We start from the raw sequence: 20,530 nt of genomic DNA, 5'->3' as shown, positions 1-20,530 counted from the left end.
AGCAAGGCTTAAAGCTATTTAACATATCCATGAAACCAGTTAAAAGTCACAGATATGTTAAATGACCATTCTAGAGGTTATTTGCAAAAGTGTTGCTTTGCAAAACAACTCTCAATGGCCCTGCTCCATGTGTCCCATCCCCCCATTCAGACTTGTAGGGGTGAGGACATCCTGTATTTTTAATATTTCCTGGACAACCTGAGTTCTGGACCCCATTACAAATACATCTTTGTGGGGGTGCCCTGGCTACCCCCTGTTACAATTATGCTATTACAGTTGTCCCATTTTTATCTTTTTGCCCCACTTTGGGGGGTATCCCCATTCTCTCCAGCGATCCCCCTATTAGTTCATGTCCATGAGTTCTACATATAAGTTCTTTGGCTTCTACACTTCCTATGCTATTCTTAACATCCCTCTGTCTATTTTGTACCTACCAATTATGCTTCTTATTCCCTCTACCTTCTCCACCATTCTCCCCTCTTCCCCTCCCCGCTGACAACTCTCCATGTGATCTTCATCTCTATGATTCTAGTCTGTTCTAGTTGTTTAGTTTGTTTTTGGTTTTTTAGATTCAGTTGTTGATAGCTGTGAGTTTGCTGTCCTTTCACTGTTCATATTTTTTATCTTCTTTTTCTTAGATAAGTCCCTTTAACATTTCATACAATAAGGGCTTGGTGATGATGCACTCCTTTAACTCGAGCTTATCTGGAAAGCACTTTATCTGCTCTCTCATTCTAAATGATAGCTTTGCTGGATGGAGTCATCTAAGATGTAGGTCCTTGACTTTCATGACTTAGAATTCTTTCCAGCCCCTTCTTGCCTGTAAGGTTTCTTTGAAGAAATCAGCTGACAGTCTTATGGGAACTCCTCTGTAGGTAACTGCCTCCTTTTCTCTTGTTGCTTTGAAGATTCTCTCTCTTTAACCTTTGTCGTTTTAATTATGATGTGTCTTGGTGCAGCCCTCTTTGGGTCCAACTTGTTTGGGACACACTGTGCTTCCTGGACTTGTATGTTTATTTCCTTCACCCAATTAGGAAAGTGTTCTTTCATTATTTTTTCAAATAAGTTTTCAATTTCTTGTTCTTCTTTTTCTCCTTCTAGCACCCCTATTGTTGTAGACCGCTCTCTGGTTTTAGGAATTGTGTCTCGACCCCTTGTGGCTAAGGGCAAGGGACAACCTTTGGAGTGCCAGCCTAAGGAGACAAAGCTTGTCTCTGGTAGCAAATGCTGCCTCAGTTTCCTCTCCCTGTCCCCAAAGCTTAGTCGGAAGTCAATGACGGATAAGACCCCTCACAGTGGGGGGCAACCTAAGTCAGACACGATCACTTGGGAGGCCTTCATGGAAGGCCCCGGGGCTGCAACAAAGAGCAATGGACTCCCCCCCCCCCCCCCCCCGCTTTGACAAAGCCCGAGTCCCCATGTTCTCTGGGAGAAGTGTTTCCTGGCTCTAATCCCCTTAAGCCTGAATACCTATTGGGGAGAGGTGCAGCTCCTTGCCTTGCTAGACTGTGTCCTGGGGAAGAATCTGGCATCGCAAAGACTTTCTGATAAACCTGTGAAATCTGCTCTGCTATGAGTGCTTTCATTCGTATGTTAAGGGTTCGAGCAAGAAACCCTAAAACTCTGTTCCTGACAGACTCTAACTCATAGTAAGCCCTCAGATTTCTTTGAAATGTTATCTATTGTTTGATCCTTGCCGCCCAGTATTCCTGTGTATTATGGCCCAATAAAAGGCCCTGGAAGAGGGGGCTCGAGGCCTTTTTCTCCTCCTGGAAACTGGCCACTGCTCGCCTTTGTCTCCCCTGAGAAACTGTCCAGTGCCCACAGCCTTTTCCCTGTATGGGGAAAATGGCCACTTCTCCTCCCTAAGGAGATCACTTCATGTCTCAGTCATATTTACTCTCATTCGTGGCACCTGGGGGGACTTGCGAGGAAAGTCTCCCCCTCACCTATGATTTGGATGTTGGAATGTTGAAAGTTGTCTCGGAGGTTCCTAAGCTTCTCTTCATTTTTTTGAATTCTTGTTTCTGTTCCTGGTGAATGTTTTCTTCTTCCTATTGTTCCAAATCGTTGATTTGAATTATGGCTTCTTCCCCTTCACTGTTGGTTCCTTGTACATTTTGCTTTATTTCACTTTGCATAGCCTTCACTTCTTCCTTCATTTTGGGGCCATACTCAATCATTACTCTGAGCATCCTGATCACCAGTGTTTTGAACTCTGCATCTGAGAGGTTGGCTATCTCCATGTCACTTAGTTCTTTTTCTGGAGATCTGTTCTTTGTTTGGGCCATAGTTCTTTGTACCCTCAATTTGGCAGCCTCCCTGTGTTTCTGTGTATTAGGGAGAGTTGCTTTGACTCACCATGTTGGCGCACCTGTTCTGTTGTAAGGAGTGGAACCTTAGGTGTTTCCCAGGGTGGGGCAATGGGCTTCACCAAATTGTGGAGCTGTATGTGGGGGAGGGGTCAGAGGGGGACTAATGCCACTTCCTCGGATCTTGCCCCGTTTCCACTTACTTCCCCTACTTCTTGTAAGTGAGTGGTGCCCTTCTAGCTTCTGCCCTGCTGCTGCTTCCCCAACTGGGTGAGTTTGTGTACCTTCTAGGACCCTGCGGGCCCTTTAAATGGACTCTCCTGAGAGACTGGCAGTTTCTTCTGCTTTCTGACCCCCCACAGGTTTTTATAGCAAGAGGTTATAAGGCTTTGTTTTTTCCTGGCACTGGACGCCTGGGGCTGCATGGTCTGGCCTGCGGCTGGGATCACTGCTGCCCAGGTGTCCTTCCTGGTTTTTATCCGCTGCACATGAATTGGGACTGCCTGTTCCTCTGGCTGCAGCAGCTGCCTCACCACGCCACACCAGCTCCCCATCTCCGCTCCTCCCACCTGTCTGGGTGAATGTTTCTTCTTTAAATCCTTGGTTGTTGGACTTCCATACAGTTCAATTTTGTGGTAGTTGTAGTTGTTTTTTGTTTTTAGATTGGTTGTTATCCTTCTTGTGGTTGTGTGAGGAGGCAAAGCGTGACTACCTATGCCTTCATCTTGGCCAGAAGTCTGCAGTGAAGGAGTTTTAAACCTTGCTTTAGTTTACTTCTTTTTTCCTTGCCCCTCTGAAACAAAATACCAATGGGATAATATAAAAACCTTTTTAAGTTATTGTAATAATACCTGTATTAAATAATAGCGTGAGCTGTGTAGTAGACAAATAATTTGATTAATACAAAGAGGACCATGATTATGGGTAGCCTTTTTCTGGTATTGAAATTGTTTAAAAGAATATAGGCCCAGAGAGTTATATTAGAAATAGTAATCAAATTCATAATCAAGTGGAACACAGTTATTTCTCTTTATAATACATGTTCTTTCTTGTAGGTCTTTTGTGACACATATCTATTTATAGCTTTCTTTTGGGCTCCTAAGACTCTCCTTATCTCCTGATTTCCCTTTAATGACCCATTTTTTATTCTTTAGGACTTTCTCTTTTCTTTTTTTAATTAGTTTTATTCTTTCTAGAACTAGCATCTTTAAATTAACCCTGTTTCTTGAATACTATAGTTCACCCGTATCACTGTGAATGAGCCCTATGACTGGCTTTTCCTATACTCTGTCAGTCATGCTTCAGTGTTGTGTGGGGATCTATTTCATTGTATCCTAGAAGGAGATGCTCCTGTAGTCTGTGGTTACGTGTACATTTAAAATTCTTTTGTAACATTTGTACATTTCTTAAACATGGCAGTTTTCCTTTAACATAATGCAACACTTAGTTTGGATTTATATGTCTTTGAGATGGGAAGAACCTTGTACAGAAGCAGTCACTTGTACATGCTAACCATCCGAACAAGCCCCCAAGAGAAACGACTAGTGCCATAGTGCAGAAATGGTGGATTTACTGATACCCAGTGAGGGGAAAAACAGAATTTTGCAATGATGAAAATAACTATAAAAGGCAAAATTTGTTGGAAACTTTTTTTTAAAACAAATACTTTATTTATTTACTTTTTAGAGAGGGGAAGGGAGGAAGAAAGGAAGGCAGAGAAACATCAATGTGTGAGAGATACATTGATTGGTTGCTTCTCATATGCCCCCAACTGGGGACCAGGACACAGCCCAGACATGTGCCCTGACTGGGAATTGAACCACTGACCTGTCAGTTCAGACTGGTACTCAATCCACTGAGCCACACCAGCCAGGGCAAAATCTGCTGGAAATCTTAATAAAAATTATTAGTAAGGGAGAAGAAAGAAAAGTAAGAGAATCATTGTAGGGGATGGCCAAAAGGGCTAACAGAATAATACAAACATGAGTTTGGTATTCTTGTGTGGCCTGAAACCGTGACAGTGGAAAAAGGAGAGGGAAAAATACTAGTGTATAGTAGAGATGGCAGGGTGGGCTGCACATTTCTAATTGTAAGGAGGGCACTGTGCCTAACCCTGAACTGAGATTCATTACTGAAAAGGTTACATTATGTTCCTTATTCTTAGATGGCTTAAGAGGTGGGATATGTTATTTTTTATCAGGAGAAACATTTCATTTTAAAATAAAATGTTTTGCTTTATAGAGCCCAAATGGTAGCTCATGGGCTGAATTTGTCTTAAAGATATGTTGAATTTGGCTTGTTTTGGAGAATTTGAGTAATTGGTTTGATTTTATATGAAAATCTTGATTTCTTTCTTCTGTAGAAAAATTTTAAGATTCAGCCACATGAGACCCACACTCCAGTGTGGCAACAATTGGTTGGAGCCTTAGGATGCTCTACTCCCCACCCACTTAGCTTTTTTAAATTTAAGTTTGCACCCCTTGCTGTAGAGCTTATCTTAAATTTTATCTGGAACTTTTCTACTAGTGACTTGAAAGGCCTGGAGTCTGAGGTGCCACCTCCTTAAGTTTCTTATAATCAAGTTCAGCTGGGCAAAGTAGGTAAGAACCGAAGACTACCTTCCAGTCAGTTTGGCTATTTGTTGGGTGTCGTCCCGCAAACTGAAAGGTTGTCGGTTTGACTCCCACGTGGTTTCGGTCCCATCAGGGAGTGTACCAGAGACAAATGATTGATGTTTCTCTCCCTTCCTTCTCCTCTCTCTAAAAACAAATCAATAAAAAATTTTAAAAAGCCTGAAGACTACCATCCTACCAGATGCTACGAATATTATTCAGATTAAGGTACTGAAGACTTCTGTAAAAGACAGATTAATTGGAAATGAGCAGTGCCTGAGGGAATGTGACCCAGGACAAATCTGTGCTGTTAGGAAGAGTGGGAAGGGAAAGGTGCGGAGAGGGGTCCTGAACATGGGCCGCTGTTCTTGGGAAGGTGCTGAGTTTGAGGACTCCTGGCCCCAGAGATGTGGGTATCAGGTAAAAAGGCCACTTGGGCATGGTGCTTCTTTCTTCCTTGGATGGAATATTGTATAACAGAGGAGGGAGCAGCAGTTCTGCATTTGGCGTTACTCTGAACTGTCTTTAAAGTTTGCTTTGCCTTGTTTTGCAGTGATAACATTCAGCAGTATCTGATGACCAATAATGTCCCTGAGGCTGCTTCTACTCTGGTGTCTATGGCTGAACTTGACATCAAGCTTCAGGAATCATCTTGCACTCATCTTCTTAGTTTCATGAGAGCCACTGTTAAATTCTGGCACAAAATTCTCAAAGACAAGCTTACAAGGTAATGAATTTACTCATATTTTAGGATAATTGCTTTCACATGGTTATTTAGTAACCATTGTATTTTACTGAAATATGTGTGTTGCTTTTCTATTACAGTGATTTTGAGGAAGTTTTAGCACAGCTTCATTGGCCATTCATCACATCTCCTCAGTCTCAAACTGTTGGCTTAAGTCGACCAGCCAGTGCTCCTGAGATATATAGTAACCTGGAGACACTATTTTGTCAGCTTCTGAAACTACAAACCTCGTATCTTTGTTGGAGTTAAAACTTACTAAAATTTATTTCACTAAAGTAGGTTTGTGGCTAGAGAGTAAACGTTCTGAAAGTGGCCAACAAGCCAAATGTGGGAGTCCTGGGCTTCGGCTTGATCAGTATGTGGTCACGGAGTTGTGGCTTGTTTCATTCACAGTGAGTTACATGTGGGTGGGCGGGTGTGGGTCAGCCTGAAATATGTGACTGACCCAAGTTTCACTCACATAGTCTCTTGGGACAATAGAAAAAATGGGCAATTGGGAGGAAACCTATTAATTTAGTGTTAATTTAATAAAATGATTACTTGAATGTTTTCTTACTGTCTTTTTACTTTAGGAAAGATTAATTTCTAATAACATTTTTCATGCATTTTTTACTTAAATCACTATATTGTATGTGTAGATTACATATTATCTTTCGTTTAGTATCTCTATTGGAAAAATATATCATGTATATACATACATACATGTATGTGCATGCTTTTCTTTTCCCTTGACTTGACTATGTCAGAGATGAATTACTTACTGAGCCAAAACAACTTCCAGAAAAATACTGTCTTCCTGCATCTTCGTCTGTCATCCTGCCCATCCAGATTATGCTCACTCCCCTTCAGAAGAGGTTCAGGTATCACTTCCGAGGGAACCGACAGACTAATGTTATAAGCAAGGTATGCTTTGCCAACTTTTGTCCTTGGTCTTTATTAATAGCATATGTTAAGAGTTTCTATACTTTTCCTGCTTTAAGTTAAAATCTGATTCTATTCACGTTTCTGTTTTTTCTCTAAAGAGGCAAATTCCTGTTTTGTCACTGCCCTGTATTGATATATTTTCAGACTTGGTATTGCTACATTGTAGGAATCAGGTCACTCATGATCAAATCATCTGACCAGTTTCTCAGCTTTCCCCTTGGGTGTGCGTAGCATTTGCTGTGGCACTTTTTACAACCGGATCCACATGTAAATTGCTCCTTCGGGTTTATAAATAAATCAGAAAGTCAAAAGATAGTGGAGCATTAGCTTTCCAAAAGAGGTGCTGACACTGATTTGTAGCCGTGCACGACAGTATGACAAGAAAGGATGGCAACCACCGACATTTGGGGGAGGGACTGCATCCATGTGTATTTGGGCATATTGGTGAGGTTTTTCTTTCATTGAACATGAGAAACAATCATGCATTTGTTTTCAATGAAATTTGATTGGAATTGTTGAGAGTTATAAACCTGTTGCCTGGGGAGGAGTGTGGCTGATACAACCTTGTTTATACTTACATTTTGCTACAACTAATGAAATTCAAGCCCAGAGGGGTTCAGTAAGTGCTTTGAATTAAATGTTACTAAATGTCATATTACACCAGGCTTTGTATGTGTTATAAATGTATAACTTTATATACACTTTGTAAGTGTATATAAATGCACTTAAAGGCTTTATAGAAGTGTTAAGGAATCAAGGGGTAGACTGTTATGTTTATATAGGAAGGAGTAGAGTGGCAATGGATTTTTGCTTCTCAGGTTCGGCTTGTTCTTTTGTATTGGATTGGCCAAAAAGTTCATTCATTTTTCTGTAAGATGGCATTAGAATTGCTTAGTTATCATTAACTTCATTCGAAATAATTTTGCAAGCTAATGTGACAGCTGTCATATCAGCTTGCATTAAACAAAACTTATCAAAATTGGTGAATTTTTGTGTAGCCATTTTAATATTGAAGATGGAAGAAAATACACATCTTGGGCATATTATGCTTTATTATTTCAAGAAAGGTTGAAATGCATAAAAAGATTTGTGCAGTGGAGAAGGTGCTGTGACTGAGTGAACATGTCCAAAGTGGTTTGTGAAATTTCATGCTAGAGATTTCTTGTTGGACGACACTCCACAGTCAGGTAGACTAGTTGAAGTTGGTAAGAGATCAAATCGAGACATTGAGAACAATCATCTTACACCACGTGGTAGATTGGCAACATATATATCCAAAAATATCCAAATATCCAAATCCATAAAGTTATTGGTGAAAATGAAAAATGTGTCCTTTACTTTATGGAAAAACTAAACAGACTTTTTGGCCAACCCAATACTTTGTGGTTTTCCTCCTCTTTTGGATGGTGTGTTGGTGGAAAGAAGAGTAGAACCAATAGTTTAGTGAGACAAAATAATAAATGTAAAGCTGTAGGAGAGGTAGCGATAATTTGAGGTAAGAAAATTGTGCATTGTCTGCTTTTTAAATTGTGGTTCTTGTAGTCCTAGTACTCTGATATCAAGCCTAAATTTTGCAGCTTCTGAGATTAGAGATCGCCTCTTACTTATTTTTGTGTTCCTTACATCTAGTACACAATAGGGATTTACCATTCAGTAAATGTTTTTGAATTACTGTCTAGCGAAACTAGAAAGGTTTATATTATAGAATCATCTCTAGGGACAATTTAAAATGCTTCATACCTTACATTTTCTTTTCTATAATTATACCTGTTTTAAGGCACATATAATTTTTGTAATGTAGACACAGCCATTTCTTCTTGATTTATATTTTGAAAAAAAAAGAGAAAATAATGTTTAAAAACTATTTTGGAATGTTATTTCCAAAAAAGAAATAATTTAAAAGTCATCAGATCTTTGTGATACTCATCATTTTATGTATTTGTAAATGCTAGGTTTTAAATATATATATATATAGCATTCATATATATATATATATATATATATATGAATTTATTGACATAAGCCACATTAGTGGAATTTGTTGGGAGTGTATTAGGAAACATTTGATTATTAAGTTTTGCATAAGTTTAAAATTCAAAGTAGAAATTGTGTTCTTACATACAGGAATTTTCAACTAATTTTTTAAGTGCTGTGCATATACAATGAAATACTGTAGAGCCATTTAATTGAAACTTTCTAATTGGCACGACTAATGAAGTCAAACTGTTTTACCTCTTTCCTTAGCCGGAATGGTACTTGGCTCAGGTGCTTATGTGGATTGGGAACCACACGCAATTTCTAGATGAGAAAATTCAGCCAATATTAGACAAAGTAGACTCTTCGGTAAATGCAAGGGTAAGAGATTCAGTCCTAAGCATTACAGTTTGAGTGTCCCTGAGTAACTTGCCATTTATATTATCTTATGCTTGCTTATGCATTTCTTTTAGCTTGAATTTTCTCGGGGCCTTGTGATGCTCGTTCTGGAGAAGTTAGCTGCTGATATTCCTTGTCTGCTCTATGACGACAATCTCTTTTGTCACCTGGTGGATGAGGTGCTGCTGTTTGAAAGGGAGCTGCACAGTGTTCATGGCTACCCTGGCACCTTTGCTAATTGTATGCATATTCTGTCAGAGGAAACCTGTTTTCAGAGGTGGTTGACTGTGGAGAGAAAATGTAAGTACTCATGTGGCCATTGGCCATTGTCTCTTTTGTACATGGGGATTTTTTTCCTCCATATAAGCACTTCTTGGTCAGGGTTTACCAAACTGCCTTCAGAGGTCATTTCCCTTTCTTCTCATCAAATGTCAGTTTTTCTGTAATTGCACTCTACTTGTTTCTAGAGTGTAATATTCAAGGCAGTATACAGTTAACTGTTTTTGCAGATTTTTACATACAGTATTTCTTTTCTTGGTAAAATCATTTTGGATGCACCTTGTCTAGTCAGTATAACTACTTTGAAAATTTTGGGTGTAGTTTGTGAGAAACATCTTGTTTAACTTGAAACATGTTAAACACAGTGCAACTAGTAAGAGGTTGTGGATTTATTTTTAATAGAAAAGTCATCATGCCTAAAAAACTGAGTTGAAAAATTAGAAATAACTGTAACTACTTGACATAATTCCTTTTTTACATATCAGTTGCTCTTCAAAAAATGGACTCAATGCTTTCATCAGAAGCTGCCTGGATTTCCCAGTATAAGGATATCACTGATGTGGATGAGATGAAAGTGCCAGATTGTGCAGAGACTTTTATGACACTCCTCTTAGTTATAACTGGTAAGTATGAGTCTCAGAAGATAAAGCTTTGTTTGAAAAGTACTGGTTCTTTCCATGGTACTTTTTCAGGTTGTTCAACAAAATCAGTATTACTTGGTAGTTATTATATCTTTAAATTCAGTTTCTATTTTACCAGAACTGTACCATAATATCCTGGGTTTCAGATTTTCATAATTTAAATAAGATCTTAAATCTTTGATCTTCATATATACCAATCACATATTGGTGTATATGAAGGGGAAATTCCTGAATTGTTACATAAAAACAAATAATTTGATTTTATTACCTGAATCCCCCTGCCATTTAGTTTGTGTCTTCAGTAAATGGTGATTGACCAAAATTTTAAATATTTCCTTCACTTTGATATATCAAAGATTGTAGAAGAGTAAAACAAAGTAACTTCAAGGATTGGAGTAGTAATTGGAAGGAACTCTTTTTTTAAAAAAAAAGGTGATTTGAAAAAATATTTATTTTTAGAGAAGGGAAGGGAAGGAGAAAGAGTGGGAGAGAAACATCAATGTGTGGTTGCCTCTCATGTGTCCCCTACTGCAGACCTGGCCTGCAACCCAGACACCTGCCCTGGCTGGGAATCAAACCGGCGACCCTTTGCTTCACAGGCCCGTGCTTAATCCACTGAGCTATGCCAGCCAGGGTGGAAGGAACTTTTCTTATAGTGCAAGTGTATTCTATAGCCAAAGGGTGGCAATAGCAGCCTCCAGCCCTGGTTAGTCTGTGACTATCCACACTGCCCTATTGCAGACAGGCCCTCTGGTTCTTCGGGTGCCACCAAACCCTCATTACCACCATCCTCTTCTGTCTTGTCTATTTCTTGGATATTCAGTACATATAACTGAAGAAGTCCATTCTAACCTAGTTAGTAAATAATTCCATATCCTTGACTTAAGAAAAAGATGAAAAACACAAACACAAAAACATTAGGAAAATTCATGTCTTTTAAAGAACTTTTTTTTTGAATATTTTATTTATTTATTTTTAGAGAGAGGGGCAGGGAAGGAGAAAGAGTGAGAGAGAAACATCAATGTGTGGTTGCCTCTTATGTGTCCCCTATTGGGGACTCAGCCTGCAACCCAGGCCTGTGCCCTGACTGGGAATCGAACCAGCGACCCTTTGCTTCACAGGCCTGTGCTCAATCGACTGAGCTACACCAGCCAGGGCTAAAGAACTTTTTATTAGGGAAATTTTCAAACATATACAAAAGTAGCATAATATAATGAACCCTCAAGTTTCTTTACTAAGATTTAAAACAATTATCACTTTTCCTTAACAGGTAGCCCAGTTGGTTAGAGCATTGTCCCAATACCCCAAGGTTACAGGTTTGATCCCCTGTCAAGGCACATATAAGAATCAACCAATGAATGGAATGCATGGATAGGTGGATCAACAAATGGAGTTTCTTTCTTCCTCTCTCTCTCAAGTCAATAAATTTTTAAAAAACCAATGATCACTTTTCTATTATATATTTTTCTTCCCAACTCTTTTTTTTCCTGGAGTATTTTAAAGAACATTTTTGACACCTTACCATTTCACCTTTAAATTCTTAAGTAAATATCTCTTTTAACCTGTCCTAGTTCGTCCTTCCTTTAAAAACGTGACATTTTTTAAAGAAATTGAGTGAATTTTTATAAATAATTATATGCCTTTAAAACAATTGGGGCATGATTTACAATATATACAGTGAAATGCACAGATCTTATATATACAGTTAAGTGAGTTTTGACAAATACATATACTTGTGAAACCCACAACTTTAGAAAGTTTAGAAGTATCTCCATACTTGGTCAATTGATTTTTGACAAAGGCACCAAAGCATGTCAATGGGAAAACCTGTAACTCTGTCATATACAGTACCAAAACCTTCATATGTCTGGTTAACTTTCTCCACAGACCGGTATAAAAATCTTCCCACAGCTTCCAGAAAGCTGCAGTTCTTGGAATTACAGAAGGACCTGGTAGATGACTTCAGGATACGATTGACTCAGGTGATGAAAGAAGAGACTAGAGCTTCCCTTGGCTTTCGATATTGTGCAATTCTTAATGCTGTGAACTACATCTCAACAGTACTAGCAGACTGGGCTGACAATGTTGTAAGTTAATGTGCCTTTATATTAAATAACATATTAGTAGTTTGAACAATTTTTACCTTTTGAAATGTTGGATCTATAGCAAGCAAAAATACACATTAGGCAGAATAAACTTACTCAAACTTAGGAGGTGTGATTAAAGTACACATTTTTCTCAACCAACATTTTTATAATTGAAAAAGAAAGCCAACATTTCATGAAATAGTTGTTTATAGAACGAACCTTTTTTTTCCCTTAGATTTTATACTTGGGACATGTTCATATATGGTGGTAATTGCTATCTCAGAAAAAGATTAGATTGAATAATGGTGTCAAAATCCATAAAACTGAGCACTTAAAAGAAAAGAAAATAATAACACTTGATACCTCTCAAATACTTTCAAAATTATGAAGAATCACAAAAATAGAAACTATTTTTAAACTTTTAATTATTTCATACATTACAAAATTTAATGTTACTTTCAAATATATACAAGAGTAAATAGAATAATAAAATAAATCTGCATATGATTCTTCTTTGTTTTATTTAAACCTCTCCTCCACCCCCCATGTTTATTTTAAAACAAATCTCAGATATCATACTTCTTGGTAAATATTTCAATATATATCTCTAAAAGATAATTCCTTTTAAAAATATATAACCACAATACTATTATCACACCCTAAAATTATTTTTCAATGTTTTATTAATTATGCCATTACACTTGTCCTATTTCCCCCCTTCATTCCCCTACACACCCCCTCCCCCACCATTCCTCCCCTTTAGTTTATGACAGCGTGTCTCAAGATCTTTAGATTCAATATTTCCCCTACTATTCTTGCCCTCCCCCTATCTATTTTCTACCTACCGTCTATGCTACTTATTCTCTGTACCTTCTCCCCCACTTCTCCTCCTCCCACTCCCCTGTTGCTAACCCTCCATGAGATCTTCACTTCTATGGTTCTGCTCCTGATCTAGCTGTCCTCTTAGTTTGCTTTTGTTTTAGGTGTGGTTGCTAATAACTGTGAGTTTGCTGTCCTTTCACTGTTCATATTTTTTATCTTCTTTTTCTTAGATAAGTCCCTTTAGCATTTCATATGATAAGGGCTTGGTGATGATGAACTCCTTCCACTTGACCTTATCTGAGAAGCACCTTATCTGCCCTTCCATTCTAAATGAAAGCTTTGCTGGATAGAGCAATCTTGGCTGTAGGTCTTTGGATTTCATGAGTTGGAATACTTCTTTCCAGCCCCTTCTTGCCTGTAAGGTCTCTTTTGAGAAATCAGCTGAGTCTGATGGGAACTCCTTTGTAGGTGACTGTCCCCTTATGTCTTGCTGCTTCTAGGATTCTCTCCTTCATTTGAATCTTGGCTAATGTAATTATGATGTGCCTTGGTGTGTTCCTTCTTGGGTCCAACTTCTTTGGGACTCTCTGACCTTCCTGGATTTCCTGGAAGTCTATTTCCTTTGCCAGAGTGGGGACGTTCTCCTTTATTATTTGATCAAATAAGTTTTCCACTTGTGGCTGTTCCTCTTCCCCTTCTGGTACCCCTATAATTTGGATGTTGGAATGTTTAAAGATGTCCTGAAGGTTCCTAAGCCTCTCATTTTTTTTTAATTCTTGTTCCTTCCTTCTTTTCTGTTTGGTCATCTTTTTCTTCCATCTGATCCACTCTCTTGATTTGAGTCCCAGTTTCCTTTCCATCACTATTGGTTTCCTGTGCATTTCCCTTCATTTCAATTAGTTTAGCCTTCATATGTTCCTCTAATTTGTGGCTAAAATCAATCAGTTCTGTGAGCATCCTGATCACCAGTATTTTGAACTGTGCATATGAGAGGTTGGCTATCTCTTGGTTGCTTAGAAGTATTGGCTCTGAGGCTTTGAGCTCTTCTTTTTGAGCCATAACATTTTGGTCTGTTTGCGCCTGTCATGTATGAGGGGCAGAGCCCTAGGTGTTCACCAGGGTGGGGCGACGCAGTTGCTGGGTTGTGACGCTGTATGTGGGGGCGGGGGTCAAAGAGGGGCAATGGCAGTCCCCTCTGCTGCTTCCCACCACTGGGGCCTGCGCAGTCTGCCTCACTGCTCACTCCTTTGCCTGGTTTATCTGCACGCGAATGTGTGACCATGGTCAGCCTGCCACCTTGCGCCCTCACTGGGTCTGCCCATTGCAACCCCGTGCCTGGGTCATTCTGGCCAAGTTTTCCTGCACAACCCAGCTCTGCCAGCTGCTGGCTCCACCCCTCTTACTGGTCTGGCTGAATGGTTCGTTGTTGTCGGACTTCTGTATAGTTCAATTTTCTGTGTTTTGGTTGCGTTTTTGTTACTAAAACTTTGTTGTCTTTAAAGTTGGTTGTGCGAGGAGGCACAGTGTTTACACCTATGCCTCCATCTTGGCTAAAGTACCCAAAATTAATTTTTTTCAATATGTAAGTTTTAAATAAACAAGGGAGGTATGTTTTAAATAAATCTAAAAATCAAAGTCTTGGGTTCAGTTAAGTAATTTAGGGCCTTTTACTTCCAAGAATTTTAATTATCCTTCTTTTCTCCATGCAGATTCCATATGCTGACAGAGTTGGTCTGCCTAAATATATTTATTAAGTGATATATTTATTTGTACTCTTCTCATTAATCCAAAGAATATATTGGCCATCAAGGCTTTGGTAACCAGATTTTCCAATATGTACTTCCAGCTGAAAGTGAAGAAACTTAATTAACCTTTTTAACTTAACATACATAGATTCATTCCTATAGCTGTTTTAGATATTAAAATGATCTCGGAGGGGCTCCAGGAACTCCTCCTTGGACAGGGGACCTTAAGTTTAGGAATTGCTGTTCTAAGATCATCTGTGTGGATACAAAAATCAGCTTAGATTTTCACCAGGTTGTCCCATGAAATAGGTTTCACAATAGGAAGCATTAACAGAAAATAAAGATGACCATAAAACAGTGAAATATACATTAAATGGTGAAAACACTAAATATACTTAGGAGAATGAATATGAAGATACATTATAAATGTAAATTGCAATATATAATTGGACAATGGAAAAAAATAGATAGGAAAGTAAAATAAAAACAGCTATACTCAAACATTTACTTTATAGGGATCCCATCCCATAAGTAGAAAAGAGAAAGGAACAGGAACTTTATTAAAGAAATAATGGCTGAAAATGTCCTTAACCTGGGGAAGGAGGCAGACATCCTGGTCCAGGAAGCACAGAGACTTCCAAACAAGATGAACTCAAAGAGAGTCGCATGAAGACATATTGGAATTAAAATGGCAAAAGTTAAGCAGACAGTCTTGAAGGAAGCAAGAGGAAAAAACAATGAAACCCCATTAGGCTATGAGCAGATTTCTCAGCAGCAACTTTATAGACCAGAGCGGAGGAGCAGAGTATCTTAAAGGGCTAAAGAAAGAAACCTACAACCTAGAATAATTTACCCAGCACGGTTATCACTCAGAATTTAAAGAGAGATGAGAGTTACGGGACAAACAAAAACTAAAGGAGTTAGTTCATCACCATTAAATCAGCTTTACAAGAAATATTAGAGGGTCTTCATAAAGCAGAAAAGGGAAGACCATTACCAGAAATAAGAAAATATGAGAAAGGAAAACATATTTCACAGGTAAAGCCAAATCAGACATAAAAAGCTACTATGAAGGTCAAAAGAAAAAAGTATGAGTACTCAAACTAAAATGAGTAGTCAGGAGATAAAAAAAGATGTAAAACATGACATCAGTAACATAAAGCATGGATGGGGCAGTTAAAATTGTCCAATAGAATATCCTGGAACTTAGACACTTATTAGCTTAAAATAGACTACTACAGATATACATATGAACCTCATGGTAACCAAAAACCTATAAACAAACAAAGAACAAACAGAAGGGAACCCAAACAAAATAATAAAGAAAAACAGCAAACAAGAGATCAAGAGAAGACAGGAACAAAGGAGAACTATAAAAACAGTGAAAAAAACAATGAACAACATGGTAATACTTACTAATAATTACTTTAAATATAAATGGATTAATTGCTCAAATAAAAAGGTTTAGGGTTGCTGAATGGGTTAAAAAACATGACCTATCTATAGGATTAATTAAAAACAAGACCCACCCTGGCCAGTGTAGCTCAGTGGATTGAGCGCAGGCCTGTGAACCAAAGGGTCCCAGGTTCAATTCCCAGTTAAGCCACATGCCTGGGTTGTGGGCCAGTTCCCCAACAGGGGGTGCATAACATGCAACCAAACATTGATGTTTCTCTCTCTCTCTTGCTCCTTCCCTTCCCCTCTGTCCAAAACTAAATAAAATCTTTAAAAAGATCCATCTACAAGAGACTCACTTCAAATTGAAAGACATACAGACTGAAAGTGAAGGGATGGAAAAAGGCATTCCACGTAAACGGAAATTAAAAGGAAGCTAGGGTAGGAATAATCATATCAGACAAAATAAACTTTAAAACAAAAAATGTGTTAAAAAGACAAGGAGATAACATAATTATAAAGGGGTCAATCCAAGCAGAGGATGTAACAATTGTAAATAGCTGCACACCCAATATAGCAGCACCTAACTATATAAAGCAATTGTTAATGGGCATAAAGGGAAAAATCCAAAGTAATAAAATAATAATAGAGGATTTTAGTATTTCACTCACACCAACGGATAGATAATCTAGACAGAAAATTAATAAGGGAATAGTGGCCTTAAATGTTAGAGTATATCAGATTGACTTAATAGATACCTATGGAACATTTTATCCAAAAACTGAAGAATATACATTTTTTTTCAAGTGCACATGGAACATTCTCCAGCATAGATGATGTATTAGGCCACAAAACAAGACTTAATAAATTCAAGAATTCTGAATTCATATCAAGCATTTTTTCAACCACAGTGTAATTGAAACTAGAGATAACTATAGGAAGAAAACTGGAAAGAACACAAATACATGGAGACTAACATGCTACGAAACAACCAGTGGATCAAAGGAAATCAGAACAAGAATAAATAAAAAGAGGGGAAAGTAAATAAATCAAGCTGTTTACTCTTGGGGTGGGGGAAGGGAACAATAGGGAAACATGTTTCAAGTTTTAGCCTAAAAATAAAAACAGATAGAAAATAATATCTGTGCAGTTCTTCAGTAACGTGAACAGAAACCAATAATTAAAGACTTAAAAGTACCACTTTAAAAATGTAATAGGTAAGGTAGGGAGCCCTGGCTGGTGTAGCTCAGTGGATTGAGCACAGGCCTGCGAACCAGAGGATCACGGTTCAATTCCCAGTCAGGGCACATTCCTGGGTTGCAGGCTGGTTCCCTGCAGGCCAACTCCCAGCAGGGGATGCACAAAAGGCAACCATACATTGAGGTTTGTTTCCCTCTCTCTTTCCCCTCTAAAGATACATAAATAAATAAAATCTTTTTAAAAAATGAAATAGGTAAGGTAAGGATTGAAAAATCACAGTTAAAGAATTAGATCGATTAACTGAGGATTGGTGATAAGTTCACACTATATTAAGGAAAATGTAATTTTTTAGTGTGCCCACATGAGTCACAAAGATGGACAAGGGAAATTAATTAAAAATTTCTGGAGGACTTCCGCCAAGATGGAGGCTTAGGTGGAAACACTGTGCCTTCTCCCACAACCAAATTTGAATACAACAAAGGTTTAGTAAACAAAGACTCAGCCAAAGAACAGAAAATTGAACTATACGGAAGTCCGACAACAATGAACCATTCAAACGGACCAGTAAGAGGGGCGGAGCCAGCAGCGGAGCAGGGTTGGGCAGGAAAGATCCCCCGACCCCAGGTGCCCAGGCAGCCAGGATATTGTCGGGCAGACCCAGTGAGGGTGCCGGGAGGCAGGCTGACAGCGGTCACACATTTCCACACAGATAAACCAGCAGAGGAGTGAGCAGTGAGACGGACCCAGTGAGGGCGCAAGACAGCGGGCTGACCGTGGTCACACATTCATGCACAGTGGGACGGACTGTGCGGGCCGGGCTGCTGGAGGCAGCAGAGGGGACTGCCATTGCTCCCCTTTGACCCCGCCCCCACATACAGCGTCACAACCCAGCAACTGAGTTGTCCTGCCCTGGTGAACACCTAGGGCTCCACTCTTCATACGTAACAGGCACGAACAGTCCAAAATATGGCTCAAGAAGAACTCAAAGCCCCAGAGCTGATAACTCTAAGCAAAAAAGAAATAGCGAACCTCTCAGATGCACAGTTCAAAACATTGGGGATCAGGATGCTCACAGNAGTATTCCAAGTCATGAAATCCAAAGACTTACAGCCAAGATTGCTCTATCTAGCAAAGCTTTCATTTAGAATGGAAGGGCAGATAAAGTGCTTCTCAGATAAGGTCAAGTTCAAGGAGTTCATCATCACTAAGCCCTTAGTATATGAAATGTTAAAGGGACTTATCTAAGAAAAAGAAGATAAAAAATATGAACAGTGAAAGGACAGCAAACTCACAGTTATTAACAACCACACCTAAAACAAAAGCAAACCAAGAGGACAGCTAGATCACGAGTGGAACCATAGAAATGAACATCACGTGGAGGGTTAGCAACAGGGGAGAGGGAGGAGGAGAAGGGGGGAGAAGGTACAGACAATAAGTAGCATAGATGGTAGGTAGAAAATAGATACAGGGGAGGGCAAGAACAGTAGGGGAAATATTGAATCTAAAGAACTTGAGACAGGTGGTCATAAACTAAAGGGGGGAATGGTGGGGAAGGGGGTGTGCAGGGTGGAGGGGAATGAAGGAGGGAATAGAACAACTAATGGTATAATCAATAAAATATATTTGAAAAATTCTGTACATTGTCAAATCATGCAATAAAAATAAAAGAAATGCCATAGGAAATCTAGAAAACATGACAAGAATGTATCTTTAATTATGAATTTATGAGAAAATATAGTATACTGCTAATATATTTTATCATTTGTTGTATACAGAAGAATTAAGTACTGCTAAAACACAAAGAATTATAAAATCAAAGATGTATTCCTTTACTGTGAAATTTTTTAAAAAGTCTTTATCTTAAATATNACTAAAGGGGGGGGAATGGTGGGGAAGGGGGTGTGCAGGGTGGAGGGGAATGAAGGAGGGAATAGAACAACTAATGGTATAATCAATAAAATATATTTGAAAAATTCTGTACATTGTCAAATCATCATGCAATAAAAATAAAAGAAATGCCATAGGAAATCTAGAAAACATGACAAGAATGTATCTTTAATTATGAATGTATGAGAAAATATAGTATACTGCTAATATATTTTATCATTTGTTGTATACAGAAGAATTAAGTACTGCTAAAATACAAAGAATTATAAAATCAAAGATGTATTCCTTTACTGTGAAATTTTTTAAAAAGTCTTTATCTTAAATATGGGTTGTAAGCCAAAATAAATAGAAAGTAAAACTAACTATACAAATAACAAATATAAACAGAATAAAAATCAGACACAATCATAGTTTACTTTAGTTTGTACTTTGGCTGTAACAATAGTTATCTAAAACCTTTTGTACAAAAATGTTAGCTGAAATCTGTGTGCATATCATTCTGCTGAGCAAGGAAAATAAGACAATTATTTCACAATTACTTCAAAATGAATACAGGGCATAGTGTCATGATTAGTGCATTTATCTTTATGAAGTCACCCAAAGTCAGAATGCATTAATTCACTTTGTTCTTTTGTGTCATCCTAATTTTAGTTAAGTACTTTATTCACTCAGCCCCCACACTGCTCCATTTTGTACCTAAGCTTTTTTAATGGTATAAAGCAAATTGTCATTCTTGATTCTTGTGTCAGATGATTTAATAAGAAACTCATTCAAGAAGAGATTTTTAGCTTCAATGAAATATTTGTGGAACATCATTAATTTATTCAGTGCCACAGCCTTTATCAGAGATGGATTGGTCATCATTCCTATTCATAGAAAATTATCTGATGCTGAAAATTTCTTTCTCACACTGAATTAACTGTTCTTCTGTCAACAGAGAGATAACCCTATTTTAGAGTTGATTCTTCAAATCATGGATGAATTCTGCATCCTAGTATGTTATTATGATACAAATTCTGTTTAATATCAAAAGTCCTTTAATCATCTTCATAGTTCTTCAGTCTCTGAATACATTAAGGCTCTTCTATTACATACTTAGGAAAAGAAAAAGGAAAAGTGGACAAGAATTCACCTTCCACTCATTTAGATTCTGTACTAATAGCTGTCTGTCCATTGCCAGATCATGCCGAGCCTGACATGTCCAGCCATTCAGAATTAGTTTTTCAGGGGTAGGTGAGAGAACCCTGATTCATAGACCTAAGTGGGGAGTGAGAAAGTGAGGTATTGGTGTAACTCAAAGGACTAGGCATGGCTGCTCTGAAGTTGTCTTTGGCTTCATTCTCAGACATGCTCTGGTAAGTGTGGCCTCTCACATACCACCACTGAACAATTACTAAGAGTGGCCACCCTCAGCCTCCTGTTAATGGACATTAGGTTCTTTTTAATCTTTTGCTAATATCCACAACACTATAGGGCAGAAAAAATATACTAACTCTACCTAAAATACC

At 38.3% G+C, this 20,530-nt stretch overlaps 1 protein-coding gene across 6 annotated transcripts in view; it reads left to right on the top strand.

Annotated features, from left to right (window-relative positions):
* Positions 1-20,530, top strand: part of RINT1 (RAD50 interactor 1) — a 40,432-nt gene that overhangs the window by 15,376 nt on the left and 4,526 nt on the right. For 4 of the 6 annotated variants that reach the window (XM_037057054.1, XM_037057057.1, XM_037057056.1 and 1 more), the window contains exons 5-11: positions 5,478-5,651; positions 5,750-5,899; positions 6,416-6,572; positions 8,838-8,948; positions 9,041-9,266; positions 9,731-9,868; positions 11,774-11,973. In XM_037057054.1, coding sequence (XP_036912949.1) covers positions 5,478-5,651; positions 5,750-5,899; positions 6,416-6,572; positions 8,838-8,948; positions 9,041-9,266; positions 9,731-9,868; positions 11,774-11,973 — 1,156 coding nt within the window. Of the gene's footprint in view, positions 1-5,477; positions 5,652-5,749; positions 5,900-6,415; positions 6,573-8,837; positions 8,949-9,040; positions 9,267-9,730; positions 9,869-11,773; positions 11,974-20,530 lie in introns of those variants that run through there. The other 2 variants (XM_037057055.1, XM_037057059.1) reach the window with 2 other exon arrangements.

The sequence above is a fragment of the Sturnira hondurensis genome, unplaced genomic scaffold, assembly GCF_014824575.4.
Source record: "Sturnira hondurensis isolate 20B ecotype Veracruz unplaced genomic scaffold, ASM1482457v3 Scaffold0009314, whole genome shotgun sequence".
Lineage (NCBI taxonomy): Eukaryota > Metazoa > Chordata > Mammalia > Chiroptera > Phyllostomidae > Sturnira > Sturnira hondurensis.
Note: the sequence above shows the minus strand (reverse complement) of the source record. Positions and strands in the feature narration are given on the sequence as shown.